General features: G+C 47.8%; 1 protein-coding gene across 1 annotated transcript; it reads right to left on the bottom strand.

The window, feature by feature from the left end:
- Positions 1 to 10,674: 10,674 nt before the first annotated feature.
- Positions 10,675 to 14,426, bottom strand: LOC140253358 (prolactin-releasing peptide receptor-like). The gene is made up of 3 exons (XM_072338871.1): positions 14,309 to 14,426; positions 13,760 to 13,856; positions 10,675 to 13,246 (listed from the first exon to the last, which is right to left on the bottom strand). The coding sequence occupies exon 3, from the start codon at positions 13,203 to 13,205 to the stop codon at positions 12,120 to 12,122; it is 1,086 nt and encodes a 361-aa protein (XP_072194972.1). The 5' UTR covers positions 13,206 to 13,246; positions 13,760 to 13,856; positions 14,309 to 14,426; the 3' UTR covers positions 10,675 to 12,119.
- Between the last annotated feature and the right edge of the window lie 1,051 nt (positions 14,427 to 15,477).

The raw sequence follows: 15,477 nt of genomic DNA, 5'->3' as shown, positions 1-15,477 counted from the left end.
CACAACATGTTTTCTTTTGCCGTTTTCCCTTAAAGCTGCTGTATGTTTGCTGAATTGAGTTTGACTGCATGATGCGGACTGTTTCCTCTATTAGCCTCTTCACCCTTTATCTATCCCATTAAGCTTTAACCTTACTTCCCATGAACTTGCTTTATCTCTTCATCCCATTTCCCTTCATTCTGGCACTGAAGCACGTCGGACAGTGTTGGCACATTGCTGCTTACAAGCCATTTTGTGAGACCACCCAGCAGCTAAAATTCACCCTTACACTTACATGTACTCTGTAGGTTAAGTGTTGCATTACCCATCTTCTCAAAGAGACTACATTGACTTCATGGACTTCTTCATGTTGACTTCCTTGTGGTCTGATTTTTAGGTGGTCCTTTGCAGGTCCAGGAGTTGGACTCTGTGATCCTTATGGGGTCCTTCCAACTTGGGATATTCTATGATTCTATAGGCTTTCAAGGTAGCATGTGGCCAGTTGGTGGGGTAACTAGCATAAGGGCTGATGGGGGGGATGGGAATCAGAGCCCTGGGGAAGGGAAATGTGGATGCTAAAGGCTGGAATGAATATCACAGAAATTTAGGTGGTTACAAGAGACAGAGACATCTGAATGGAGTCTCCTTGTGGACAGCAGAAGGAATGGTGACCACTGATGCACAGGCTTGGGCTGCCTGTGCTGAGCAGAGACCACATCCAGCTGTGTATTTCAAAGCTTGGAGCCAAGTATCTGTGCCAGAGAGGCCAAATGTTGGAGGAAATTAGGGTTGACTCAGAAGATGGTGAGGGTCTGGCACAGGCTACTTAGAGGACCTGGAGGTGCCCAATACCAGGATGGCCCTGGGCCACCTAAACTGGTGGGGGGCAATTGGCCCACAGTGAGTGTTGGGGCTGGGGGGCTTTACAGTCTCTTCCAACCCAACCGTTCTGTGAATTCTGAGGACCCTTCCGACCCAACCACGCTGTGGTTCTGTGGTTCTTGGGGTTGGAGTGGCTTTAAGGTCCCTTCCAACCCAACCATTCTACGGTCCTATGAAATCTTGGAGAGAGAAATTGCAAGATGGTGCGTTTATCACTGCGTGGTCGCAGCAGAGCACAGCTGGATAATATCCACGCCGCTATATTTGGCATCCTGAAATTGCCCTGATACCCTACTTGGACAAGGAGCCGTATCGTAAGGAAGGGACCCCAAATCCCTATTCCCATCTCAGAAGGAGCGACGTCAACCCAGCAGTTTGGCATTTCCCAGGGGCTCAGGGGGTTCCTATAGCAACAGAGCGCTGCTTGTGGTAGCTCTTACCTTTATGGCAACAAAAGAGTGCTCGTGCTCATTTTCTGAAATTAGTGCCAGTCACCCTGCGCAGTGCGTGTTGTCAGCATGGTTATACTAATCAGCAGCCAGTACACAAGATGAGACAAAATGGGCTGAAACCATTTCCCCCTGCCTGTGCTCACGACTGGGGGATGCATGGGGTGAGATCTGCCCTCAAAACATTGCCCCCATATACAACAGAACAGGGTGGCAGGATGATCCCATCCCCACTGTGATAAAAGCCTTTGCTTGTCACTCTTCAGAACGTTAAAACCTCGATGGAAGTGATGCCTGAGCTGTGGGCTTTAGGGGCAGATCCCAGCCTTGCTCCATCCTTTGTTTATGACCGAGTCCCAGTGGTACCCGATGTATTGGGTGATGGGGATGCAGATTGCTGGGAACAGGACTTGGTCACCAGCTCGGGGGAAAATGAAGAATTAAGTATGGTAAATGCCACGTTTTTCTCGAAGAGGATTTGGTAACTGTGAAGGATAACAAAGGAGCTTCTCACCATCTGCTATGGGAGCTGAATGAAGGGTAAACTGGGGCTTAAGAAATCATCATTAATTTTCCACATCAAGACCTTGCTGTGCTTAGAGAAATTAAAATGTGAGCTCTCAAATTCATCCTGCAAGGAGCTCAGGAGGAAAAAGTATCAGGGGAATGCACAACGGGATGGAACTGGGTCCACTCATAAATCACTCCCAGTAATTCACCACTGCTGAAGGATCTGGCAGGTCATGGAGTGGAGGCACTAAGTGTGCCTGATCCAATGGGATCCAGGGCATTCCCCCATCTCCCTTTCAGTGTAGTGGGGGGGAAGTGGGGTTCGGCTGGTCTCAGCTGAGCAATAACACAAGTGGTGATATCTGACAGTGCATATGGACTGTGTGCCCTTTAGAAATTGTCTCCTCTTGTGCTGCCAGTGGGGAGCTCGCTTTCAGCCCTGAGGGGTTTGCCATTGCAGGCTCACGGCTGTGAGTTAAACAGATATAAGCTCGAGTTAAGCAAAATAATTACCTGAGCTCTTCAGAAATAGGGCTTATAATCCCTAGCAGAAGCAGCAGGGGTGGGATGGAGAAAGACCACGTAGAAAGGCAGCAGTTAAAGTGAGCTGTTTGATGTATTACTTTCTCTGGCATAAAACCAAGGTGAGTATTTAGATGCTGAGATGCTCCCTGCCTCAGATGGAGCTGGATACCCGAGGACTTTGGAGGACACCAAGAGCTCTTTGCACTCTGAGTGCAAACTGTGGAAATGCCAAGATCAGAATTTCTACTACTGAGCTATTTGGTGACATTGCTCCAGCAGATCAGCATTATGGGATACAGAAGGGCACTCTTCATGCTCTTAGGGTAGTATCTTCCACAGGCTGAACTCAACATTAAGGATTCACCAAAGCCAGTCTGCTCTTGGTGGACTCAATGTGCCATCTCAGGGCTATTAGCCCCTGCCAGAAATAGACTTGGCATTAGTTCTAGACGGAAGGCAGCAGGAGGCAATGTGGTTAAATGTGAAAATGCTTCCCTCCTATTTGGCTCCATTATCTGTTCAACTTTGGGATGGGAAGAAATGGGAGATTTCTTAGCAAATTGGCTTCAAACCCATGAACTGGGACAAGGCAGGAGGGGAAAAGGCTCCTGTAGTGCAAATTCTTTAGTCTTGGCCTATCTGCTATAGCCCGTTGTTGTCCTGGAGCCAGCCTTTGCCTGGATTCATCAGTTATGAACCGCCATGGGTGATGCTGTGTTTTGTGTAGCTGGTTTATGACCATCTCGATGATCTCTAAGGTCCCTTCCAACTCGCACAATACTATGATACTATGATCTCTTGGATGAGAAAAACAGGAACAATGAATCATTAAGGTTTGTATGCGGTTGTATCTGGTTGTCCCATGCAGTGTCTGTCCCAGTATTTCAAGGTCCCCTTTCCTTCCCAGCTGTGGCTTTACTGGGGCTCCGGGCACCACTGGGAGTTGCTATTATGGTTTAGTTCATTGGAACTTGAGAAGCAGCACTGTCATAGCTTCCCCTCTCAGTGAAAGATGCTGATAATATTGATGAGGAAAAAAAAAATGAGGGCTGAGAGGTATGTTAGCATTGATTTTCTAAGCGCACTGCCCAGTCTGCGAGGTGTTTCCATCCTGCAATAACCAAGGGAATGGGAGCTAGACTGTGCTCTTGCTCTGTTGGTGTTTAACACACATGAACTCCTAAGTTGGTGGTTCCCAAAGGAATATTTGAGCAGTTATGTGGCAGCTAAGGGAAGGAAAAATGCAGAGTTAGCATCCTTTGAGCAGGATCGCTCCTCTTCTTCATCCTGTACCAAAATGAATGAGTCATGGGTTTTTTTTTCTGCTTTGTTTTGTTTTCCCACAGGGTAAATGACTCCTGATTCCTGTAGAAGAACTACACTCTGCCAACTCCCATAGGCTCCAGTAGGGAACAAATTGCTGGAAGAGGAGCTTGACAGCCTGAAACAGTTCCACGCCAATTTGGCTGATGGTGTCAAGCTAAATTGAAATGGGGCCAGCTGCCTTCTTTAGGGGTGATCTCCTGGAAGCTCCAACCCTTTCACTGCCTGAACCTTCTGCTTAGGACCTTCAAAGAGTGCAAAGGACTGTAAAGAGAAGCAAAGAGATATTCTTCCCTCTTTACCTGTACTAAATGGGGAAAAAAGGGCTGCAAGAAGAACATCTCCAACCATGGAGATGTGGCACTGAGGGATGTGTTCAATGGGCATGGAGGTTGGGGTTGGACTTGGTGTTCTTAGAGGTCTTTTCCAACCTTCATGATCCTATGTTTGTAAGATGGGCCCTTTGCTGGACCTTGGCCATCTGTGGGCTCCCTGGGGCTCTGCTGCTGTTTCCAAGTTGAAATGTATTGGGAAAACGATATCACAAAATCAGTGTATTGCTCATAGCATCTAGGACCAGACTGCTGAGAATTAAGGTTGGCCATGTTCATCCTTGCCTAACCAGCATCACAGGAGGTGATTCATCTTTAGTTGGAAGCCATTATTCCTGATTTCAGTAGAAATTTCTCGCCTCCACTATTCCCGGTGCTGCAGGAACAGGTAAACCCCTGGGAGTCTGGCTGCACCCATGCTAACCAGAGATACTTTCAGCCAGAACAAAATGCGGGCAGTCCACATTCATGTTGAGCCTCTTGTGGAAGATATTCACCTCTCTTATCTGACTGTCTTGCAGCAATTCCAGCCTCTCTGATCTCCTGATGAAGCAGAGCCGGGTTTATTTTTATCTTCTGAAATCAATGAAAAAGAGGCAAAATTATCTGAGCACCTCGTTAGCCCTCCCACCTTTTCCCCATTCTTAACTGCTTATCATACAAGCTGAAGTGTGAAGGGCTGTCTTGCTTCACCACTTCTTCTGAGCCCCTGGGACTTTAGCATCACTAGGAAATGTATGGCATTTTCTTTTAGGTCTTTGGGTTCCAACCTAAGCTGAAGAGACAGGAGAGCTGGAGGTGTACGTGGGTATCTGCTGCCCTTCTGGGGCATCTCATCACCTCAAAATGTGCGTAAACAGCTTCAACCACCCCACTGCCTCACTGTTTCAATGCCTTCTGACCTCCTGCCTTGGCCACCAGGCTGTTCTCCCACTGCTGTAATGGGGAGCAGAGTGAGGTGAATAGTGGCCTCCAGGAAAGACATTTCCAAGAAGTGTGACATTGAGTGAGGGTGTCAATCTGCTGTCTGGCACATAGTGGGGAAGCCCACCTGTCCGTGACCTTCTTGCAGGAGCTATTTCTGCAACATTTGTCACTCAAGGTTAATAAGAAAGCCGAGCTGGAGCTCACAACCACAATAAGTCTTTTATATAAGACAACAGCCAAAGAAAAAGAAACACCAGAGAAGGAAGCTTGGTCAGCAAGGGTCAGCATGTCTTTATTTGAGTATGGTTGCTATTGCAGACACTGGTTTTGAGTGAAGGAGAAAGGTGATATTTCAACCTGGGCCCCAGAATGTTCAAATGACCCCCTCTGTCCTCCAAACTTTCTACGACTTTTCCTAATTCCCTCATTACTTTTTGCCTCCAGCTGTGTCTGGAAGTTCTCTTGTTCCCTCCTTGGGGGTCTACATAAATTTCCCTCCTGCTCTCATTTGCCTTAGCAATTGTTTTTAATTCCAAAATACTTGAGTGTGTTTGTGGATAAAGAGACCCCTCAAGAAGGTGGCTTCTTACCCATAAAAAAACATGAAAATAAGCTTAGGTTACTCATCTATGTTTTGCAAGCCTACTTCTCTAGCTGGAATCAAGACCTAAAAGAAGGAGGTGGGCACAGCTTGTACAGCCTATGAAATCCCCACATTCAACAAAGCGGGTTGGAAATGTGAAAGTTATATTCTAAGACATGTCATGGAGATAAGAATGGAAGACTTCCCTGGCTGCAGGTGGAATATGTTATTCACAATGAACCAGGAAAAGATAATAAGAAAACAAGCCAACATTTCCTATGCCCAGTTCCTCCATGACCAAAATTTATCTGATGACCACGGTTCAGCAGAGGAGGGTTCTCTTTTAATGGCTGTCAATTGCAATCACCGCTGATGACATCAAGACAGAACGAAGATAGCAAGGTAAAAACGAATGGAAAATTATCGGGCTAATTTTATTTGCTTTGCCTGATTGGAAGACAAAGGAGGAAATTTCCAAGAGGAGATTCAGTAGATATGAAAAAGGAATCGGCAGTCTTTCATGTACCTTTATAAATAATGCTCCATCTCAATTTATTTTGAAAGGAAGGGGAAAGCATTTCACCATTTGCTGCTGTGGGGGAAGACTGAATGGTTGTCAAGTAATGGCAGTAATACCTTGCATGTATGTAAGCTCTTTCAAATGACAACATTCCAAGTGCTTTCTAAAGAGTTGTGCTGTAACAAATAGTATATTCCTCTTCCAAAAGAGGCTGCACTGGAGGGAAAGGGGTGGGGTTTCAGGTGGTGGTCCTTGGAGCTGCCCTCAAAGAACTGGGTCTGGGTTGCGTCAGCATCCTGGACACTTGACAGTAAGGAAGAAGCCACCCTGTCAATACAGATGAAGAAGAGGCTGGGGGTGAGTAAGAAGGACAAGAACAGATCAGCTCAAAATAGCCTGGACTATCAAAATCACTAGCTATAATCAATTTTAAGAGGACCACATAAGCAAAGGGACATGGTAATCCATGTAACCACGGAATTACCAGTTTCCAAGTCAACTGAAACCAAGTGGTCTTGAGTGCTCCTGGGCCATATTATAGCAGACCAAAGAGTTGTAGACCACCAAATCTCAACAAAGAAGATAGTCAGGTCTTGAGACACCTATACTTATGATGTATTGGGAAAGACTGTGAGAGTTTCAGCCCAAGGAGCTTTTGTTTGAGGTCCCATTCTGCCAGCATCAAAACATCTTGAGATCACAGAGGACAACCTCATAAATCAAAAATACCTTCCTCGGCTGAAAAACTAATCACCTGGTACCTCATCTTGACAGTTAAAAAGGCATTAATCTCAGAATTGGAAATTGTATGTGGCTCAGATGCATGCAGTGAAGAATCAATTGGACATTTGCAATGTGCACAGACCCCAACCTGGGCCTCTTCATTAGTTGAACCTGATAAAACATTTCAGCAACATGCGGATGGTTGTAGAGGGCTGCTGTTGAACCTTTGTCCCAAAGGTTGTACCCTGCATTCAAGACTCTCATACTAATTAAAAATAAACCTCTTAGCTGTCTGTATTTTGGATAATTCACTATCTTCAGCTCCTGGCAACAGGAAGGATACTGGTGGGTTGTTGCTGAGCCAAGAGCAATACCAAGCTGGCAAGAGCATGGGGTTCTGAGCCATATTTCAGCTGACAAAAGAGGTTTCAAGGAGAAAACATGCTTATGCAGAATATCCAGCAAAACTCTTCATAACAGATAAAGTCAATAAAGTTACCCCATTTATAGCTGCCAGTTCCTGGTAGAGCAAGCGAAGAGGATCTTGTTGAGGAAAGCAGCACAGAGTCATCCTTCAAATGTATTTTATCTAATTTACTTCCATTAAGCGAACAAATTGTGTTCTTATTTATTTCGAACCAATTCCTTTAAATCAGAGGCTGCGATGACTAGATTTGTGGAGTGATTCTGAATGTATTCTCAGAAGACACTCAGGTTTTAGCTCATCCTTACAAAACAGTGCTTTCCCATTTCCTGCATGTAATTTTGGAAGATGAACAAAACATCCCAGAGAGGAGGGAGAGATTGAAAGGGGGGAGGATGAGAATACAGAGGGGCAAACCTGCTGTGGGTCACCCCATGGGTGGTGAGGCTCCCCTTTCAAAGCTGCCCTCCTCTACACCTTTAAAACCCCTGATCTAAAGCTGAGGGGAAAAAAAATAATGACAAAAGGAGCTAATGAGGACAGTTTGATGGTTCGAGGAGTTTTAATTAAGAGCGAGGTAATAGAGTTTGTGATAGGAGGAAATTAAGAAAGAAAGAAAGGATTGACGCCGGGTAACAGACTGTGATTTCCTATGGCACCACTGGTTGGAGGGAGGACTGATAGCCCAAGGCAAGATGCAAAAATGCCTTTATTTTAGGTCAGTTAAAGCTAAGTGTAACAAAATAGTGGGAAGTGCAAATGAACTCTATGGGAAAGAGGAGCTGTGATACTGCCCCATTCTTTCCATTTACTGGACTCAGAGACACAACCTCAACCTTGTCTGTTTACTGCTTGCTGTAGCACAGAACCTACCAAATCTGCCTATTCTGTAAGTGCCTCTAATTCAACCTTGAGCAGATCAAACTTATGCCAATGACACACAGATGGCCAAAACTCATCATTCCTACCCATTCCCACAATCCCACCTCTGTAGGAAATCCTTCTGTTCCTTAGCCCCTTCCTCTTGGGTCTTTGCACACTGCTGAACCAGAACCTACATCTGCTATCATTGCTGGTCTTGCTCCTTTTTTTGTGTTTCTATTCTGTTGTGTTCAAGGAAAAAATAATAGAAACCACTGGGTCAGCAGCAGCTACAGCATGTCCCAGCTGCATGTCTCCTTCCAGCTGGCTAGGAGTTAAAGAGGGAGAAGTCCCTACAGCTTTCCAGAGCAATAGGATAAGGAAACAAGAGCTGATGCTGGAGTGAATTTGCTTATTTAAGACTTTACATTGCATGTTCTCATTTTTTGGTTTGTCTTCCCTGCATCTTTAGCCAAAGGTCAAAAAGATTTTGCTTATGGCTTTTGTTTGCTGTGAGACTAAGCAGGAGGAGAACCTTCCTTGTAAAGCCCTGAGCACTTTTCAACACCACGCACAGATAATATTCTCCAGACCGCTTCATCCCACAGGGGAAAAAAAAATCTGTGTAATGTCTGGAAAAGCTTCCTCTGGCCTCAAAACACATGCAACAGCAAGAGCAGTTGGCATCCCTCTCAGAATGGCATCCCTCTTTGACTTGGAGTATTTGCTATTGCTTTGGGGTGCAGGTCTGTCAACTCCAGTAGGACTCCAAACTTGTCCCCAGCATAACAAAATGGTCTTTTCTTCACGTGCTCGTTGTGACAAGAGAGAAAATCAAATTGCCCATGGCTGGGCTTTGCTAGCTGGATTTTGACATCTGAACAACAGGGCAGCAGAGCTGTGCAGAGCCTGAGCTGAGCACAGGGGAGAAAATCCTCCCTCTCCTCAGTTCTCACGGCACGTAATGAGGTGGAAAGGTCGCAGAAAGGTTTCGTTCTGCTTGTAAGTGAAACAGGGATTTGGGGATTTCCGCACGGCATTTAGCGAGGGGAAGATCTGCAAGCCAAGGCAGGTGGAGCACATTCTCCCTTCTTCTCTCCTGGGGACATCCAGCTGGCATGAAGCATTGCTCCTAATGAGGACAGGTGTCTATTGTTTGAGATGCCTCGCTTATTTCAAACCACATGCAAGCCCCATGGTACTCAAGTGCTAGCATCTATTACAAGGTGGGAGAAATACATCTCTGGCTGTTTTAGCTCACTTCTGCAGCAACTCTGTAGGGCTTTTTTTTTTTAGGTTGTTATTGGCTTGTTCATGTTTTTAGGGATTTGTGTGTTTTTTTCCATCCCTCCCCTGGAGTAGCACAAAACTCTCAATCCAAGCGGCAAAACAAAGCAATCCCTGGCACAGAGAACACCTCTGCTTGCAATGAGCTTTGCTGCACAGTCTGAAAATCCGAGATGAAAGGGCCTATTTGTATTTCTATTTGTGTTGTTTGATGTTGCCTACCAAGTACAACAGGATCAAGCAGCACTTCAGCGCTAGAAAAACTATCCAGCATCCTGAGCACTCGTGTGGTTGGACTTGGCTTTGGGTGTTGACTCATAGGCAGTGCTCAATGTGCTGAGCAGAGGAACCATGGTTGCAGCATAACTAAAAGCTCAGAGGAGCAAAGCAGTGCTCACTGCCTGGAGAACATGAGCAGAACTCTCAGCCTGTCCATCCATCCATCCATCCACCCATCCATCCATCCATCCATCCATCCACCCATCCATCCATCCATCCATCCATCCATCCATCCATCCATCCATCCATCCATCCATCCATCCATCCATCCATCCACTCATCCAATCATCTGTCCATCCTTCTGGCTCCGTGCTTCTCTTCCACCATCACACACCTGAGAGTGGAGCACAGCCAGAGCGAACCAAAATCCAAGGGAAGGAATGTGGTTATGTCAAAAAGCATTAATTTAAGAAGACTATCATGAGCTCTTTGCTGCATCCCACCTGATTCATCCCCATCAGAGGCATCCTCTGTGCTCAGCAGCACAGTGGGGCTGGGAAATGCAAGTGCTGGGTGGCTTAATCACTCTTCAGCCTCCCTTTTTTTCCCCCATGTTAATTAAATGTAGAACTAATCACATCAAGCAGAATGTTGTTGCGAGCGCCACGTGCTCTCTGGCAGCATGCAGGCAAATGGGATTCAGTGCACAATCCCACATCTGTGCAGAGTTCCCCAGGCAGGAGGCTGAGGGTCAGCAGGCAACTGCGACCCATATCTGAGCAGTGTGAAGTGGCTACCGAGACCCATTATTTGCCATTGCAAAATTTCAGGTGGATCCAGGGTGTGGGCACTGCTGTAGTGAGAAGTCCAAGTGAGTTAATGCACACTGTGAGTCATTTCCCTGTAAATAAAAGAAAGAAAGGAACTGCAGAGCTGTGTCATAGCAAAGCTTCCCTGAAAACCTCAGAGCTCCAGCCCCGGTTGCCAACTAGACTCTGAGCAGCTGCCCGTGGCAGTGATGGATAAACACTTCCAGATTGATTGTTTTCCTGGGATGAGATCAAATTGCTCACAGGGGGAGTGACTGCAGGCCTTATCTTTCAGTTCAAATCAATACAAACACACAGCCTGAGCTTTTTTAAGCCTTTATTAGCAGGAGGGACAAGCAGTGACCCGGGCTTTGCTCCTCCAGCACAAATACTTCAGCCTCAGTCCTAAGCACAACCCAATGTAGCCAGAAGAAAGCTGCGAGAAGCCAACAAAGTGAGCTGTGTTGTGTTTGATGGATTTCTGTCTCCTGTTCCAGAATGGCCACTGGAACCCATGAAGGTCTCAGCAGCAAGGTGAGCCAACAGCAGGTTGTTTCCTGAGGCTCTTAAGGTCCAATCAGCATCTGGAGACACCAGAGTGTAATCCACAGTTTATTTAGCAGTTCTGGGGTCAGAGTAGCCCATGAGCAGGATTCCCACCTCTGCCCAAGAGGAACATATACCATCTTAAACCACTCTGAGTGGAGATTGAGGACGTCTTCCTCAGCAAGCACACAACTTATCTTTCTTATCACCTGCTCCATTCCCTTGAGCTCTGCCTGCCTTGTCTTGTTTGGCTGCACACTTCTGGCTTGGAGAAACTGGGACTATCCGATGAGGTTGCACAGATGAGGTTGCTCAGAAAGGCAAGTAGACAATGGAAGTGTCCCCAGCACTCAACACAAGCTGTGGCAGTGTGCCCTGCGTGCTAGCTGGCAGAACGCACACTTCTGAAAATATAATGTCCTTTCATCCATGGACTGCAATTTAAATGAAAAAATGGACAGCACTTTGAGTGCTGCCTGGGAGAGCCGGTGTTCCTCCGGAGGCAGAGAATGCTATCTGTTGCTTAGGAACAATCTTTATTCTACAAAATGATAGGGTGTTCTCCAAAGACTTCTTTAAATGCACCCAATATCTTACCAACCCCTATATGCGCTACAAGGAAACATCTTTGTGCTGCAAATACAGCACCAGCCCCCTGGCACCGTCAGCTGTGACTGGAGATCTATGGTGTGTGTATACCCCATACCCAGCCTTGCTGCACAACCAGTGGTACAGTGTGAACATTTCTCCTTGCACACAAAGCAAACACTCACACTGAGGCAGATTTTGACCATGTCAGTGTGTGTGTGTAGGCAATTCTGAAAACAGGCTTATGGAACACTATATCACACCAGTTATACACCTAGTCGTCAGTGCAGATATATGTACACTGTTCTGTTTCAACAAGACAAGTGAAAGCTGTTTCATTGGCACAGATTCTTGAGTCAGACCAGGTAGAAACACCCACCAGTGCCCACTGCATCTCTGTGGGGGCTAGCAGGTAAATCCTACTCAAGGTGATCCTATTTCCACATGGTTGTGGTGTTCACTGTTGTTGCACCAGTGTGCTCTGTGTCAAGGAATAAAATGTCCTTGAGCTGCTCAGAGGAGCTGCTACTTGAGGACAGACATCCTATCACTTGTTCCATGGTGCTTGCTCTCCTTGCCAAGCACAAAAGTCTACATCCAGGCCCAAGAGAAAGCCTGTAGGGGAAGTTCAGCTAAGAGAACCTGGTTTGTAAAGCTATCTTATCCGAGAGCCCGGCTGGGGCATCTGCCAGTGTGGAGCAAGTGTTGAACCGAGAAGCTTTGTAGGATACGATGCCAGAGCTCTTCTTCTTGCGGTAGAAGTAACTGCTGAGGTGGAAGCGGAACTTGTCATGGAGGGAGGCGTAGATGAAGGGGTTGTAGCAGGCAGAGCTCATGGCAATCAGGTGGCACGAGACCTGGATGACGTTCACGTATCTCTTGTCCAGGATGGTGAACTCCTCATCAATGTCTCTGATGAAGTTGACCACCTGGAGGGGCAGCCAGCAGACCGCAAAGCAAACCACCGAGATGGTGAGCACCCGGAAGGTCTTCTGCTTAGTTTTGCTCCATTTCTCTTGGCATGGGTAAGCAGCTCCCGGGATGTTCCTCCTCTGCAGGTGGTAGGAGATGGCACAGAAGGAGACCGACACCGCCAGCAGTGGGAGCATGTAGGACAAGAGGAGCATCAGACACGAGTACAGCAGCCTCTCCCTCTCCTTGTGCTTCCAAAACTCCTCGCAGATGATCATGTCATGGCCGATGGCGTTGAGATCCAAGTATTGAGTGTGCAGCGAGGTGGGAACGGAGGCCAGGATGGAGAGAAGCCAGATGCAGGCCACGATGCAGACGCAGGACTTGCGGCTTATCCTCCTGTGGATGGGGTAGGCCACGACGATGTAGCGGTCAATGGAGATGGCAGTGAGGGACAGCACCGAGACGAACACGGTGGTGGCCTGCATCAGGGTGACAAAGTAGCACATGAACATCCCGAAGAGCCAACCCCGCACCTCGAAGGCATAGGAGACGGTCAGAGGGACGCAGGCCAGGCACATGACAAAGTCAGCCGCCGCCAGGTTGCCAATGAGGAAATTGGTGGTGCAGTGCAGCTTCTTGGTGAGAGCGATGAGGAGGATGAGGAAGAGGTTCCCCATGCAGGCCACGGCCACCAGGGTGGTGTAGAGAGGGATGAAGAGTGGCTTAAGCTCCAGCAAGAGGTCGAGGCCTGTGAAGAGAGGGGCTGAGGTGTTCTGCCAGGAGTCATTGGGGATCTGTGCCATGACAAGGGCTCAGCAAGGCAGGGGCTCAACAAGGCTTGGCCCTGAAGAGGAGAGAGACTCACTGTGGTTGTGCTTCTGGGCAGAAAGAACAGTCCCCAGTGTCTAGTTCTGCAAGGTTTAGGTCTCTATAGTTGCACACCGAGGCTTTGGTGTGGAAAAAAGCAGGGAGCGTGGCTAGGAAGTGGTTAACTGGACAGCCCTGCTGCTGCTGTGAGCTGCCTGCTGGGGAAAGCAGCTGGGGATCCGGGATTGAAAGTAACCTGAGCTGGCGGCAGCAGGGAAATAAAGGCACCCGCATTTCTTCCTGCTCTCAGTGTCTCCCTGTCAGCCTCGTTCCCTGCCTCCAGCCACAGAGATGGGCAGGAGGCTTTAACACATCCCAGCCTGCCCAACTTTTCCCCTCCCATTATTTCATCCCCTTGGATATTTACTTCTCCACCACGCTTTCCAGAGGAAAACCCGTGCACTGCCTTCCCATCACTGAACCAGCTCAGCATCCCGTTGGCTCCAGTCCCTGTCCTCTCTCTCTTTCCTTACCACTTTTGGCTCATTACCTGCAGCACTCGGTCCTCCTCAGAGCGTGTGGAAGCTGTCCCCAGCACAGCCACAGGGCTCCTAACAGCAGCAGAACTGGGGACACACCTCTTTTGACTGAAAGTGCAGGGAAAAACAAAATTACTCGTGGGACCCCACGCTGTCACATTTACCTTTCTGTTCCCCTTGCTGAACAGCCTCCATACCCCTTATTAGTTAACTCCCAGAGTTTAGTGAGAGATATCATAGTTTTCTGCTTCATGTAATAATTAAAGTAGCTCCGGGTCTGTGCATCCAGCCCTGGAAAACAAAATCTGGATGGAAACTAGAAGCAAATCTGATCGCTGAATTTCCATCTTTCAATTTTTCCATCTTTCCATCCAGCATCAATCTATACATATTTATATATATTGTTCCCTTAAGGAAGCAGGACTCCCTCTGCGGAGCACACTCACCACCCGTAATCTGCCCGGAGCTTGCCTGGCTCTGAGAGAGCTCCAAGATCCCTCTGCTCGCTGATTGTTTCAAAAGCATGGGGAAATGCATCTCATTCACCAGCTGTTGCTCACCGCAAGTCCTCTGGTTGCTGCGATCCTCGCTCTCACTCCTTATTGTCGCTGTGATGCCTGAGCGCCGTGATTAAAAGCTGGGGAGGAGCGTGGCGTTCCCACCCGCAGGGTGGGTATTCCTGCTATGTGTGGGGATGGTCACGTTTGTCCCGCTGTTCTGCAGTCAGGTCTCTTCACTGAGTTGGGGGAGAACAAAGAGCGTGGGCATAGGGACCATGTGAAGCTCCTTGGCTGCCCTGCCTGAGGGAGAGGAAGATGAGGGTGGCTGTGGGGAAGGGGGGGGGATGGATGCCCAGCTCTGGGATAAAGGACACTCAAACCTGGGGTGTGTGTGGTCCTGCTGTGGGGTGGTGGACAGCCAAACTGTAGGTCGATGGACAACCAAATATCAGGTGATGGACACCCAACACCCAACCGTGGTGTGAAGATGATCCAGACGTAGAGCAAGGGCAACTATGGGGTGACTGTAGCCCAGTCTGGGACAGAGGGTGGCCATGGGGTGATGAATGCATAGCCATGGGGTGAAGATTGCTGTTGGAGGATGGACATCCAACTACAGAGTAAGGATGGCACAGTTATGAGATGAGGGCAGCCATGGGATGAGGGTGGTCTTGGGGTTGCAGAGTGAAGGAGCCTACAGGCCAATGGAAGAAGTGGAGCTGCTCATGAACTGTGCATGGAGCGAGGAAAAATTAACTCCCCAAACATGTGAGTACTGAGTGCTGGGGCTGCCAACTGATGTTTGGCTGGGGCTGATTGGTGGCTGTGAGCTTTGGTGAATGCAGCATAGGGATCCCATAGTGATGGACCAGGAAGGGGGAGGTTTTGGGGAGCTCCAAATATGCTCCAGAATCACCTCATTACACAGACACCAGGCTCTGTGCTGCTGACTGATTTCAGCAGCAAGTTTAGGTTGGTCCTCCAGCTGGAGGACTCAGAAGATCCAAGTGACTTGACTGATTTCTCTTGGGAATGGCAGGATGAGTTGGCCAAGGGGTTTTGTATTTGTGGCTTTGGACTTAAACCCTGTTTGCAGCTGGGGTTGATTTGAGAGCCTCCCAAATTGGACTAAAAGCAGAAAACATTTGGGAGTTCAGCCAAAACCTCAGTGGGTCTCCAATGGTTTTCATCACTTAGTGTAGATTGGGGGATTATGGAATGACACACCG

This window comes from Excalfactoria chinensis, chromosome 5 (genome assembly GCF_039878825.1).
Source record: "Excalfactoria chinensis isolate bCotChi1 chromosome 5, bCotChi1.hap2, whole genome shotgun sequence".
Classification (NCBI taxonomy): Eukaryota; Metazoa; Chordata; class Aves; order Galliformes; family Phasianidae; genus Excalfactoria; species Excalfactoria chinensis.
The sequence above is the reverse complement of the archived record's forward strand: the minus strand, read 5'-3'. Positions and strand labels throughout refer to the sequence as shown.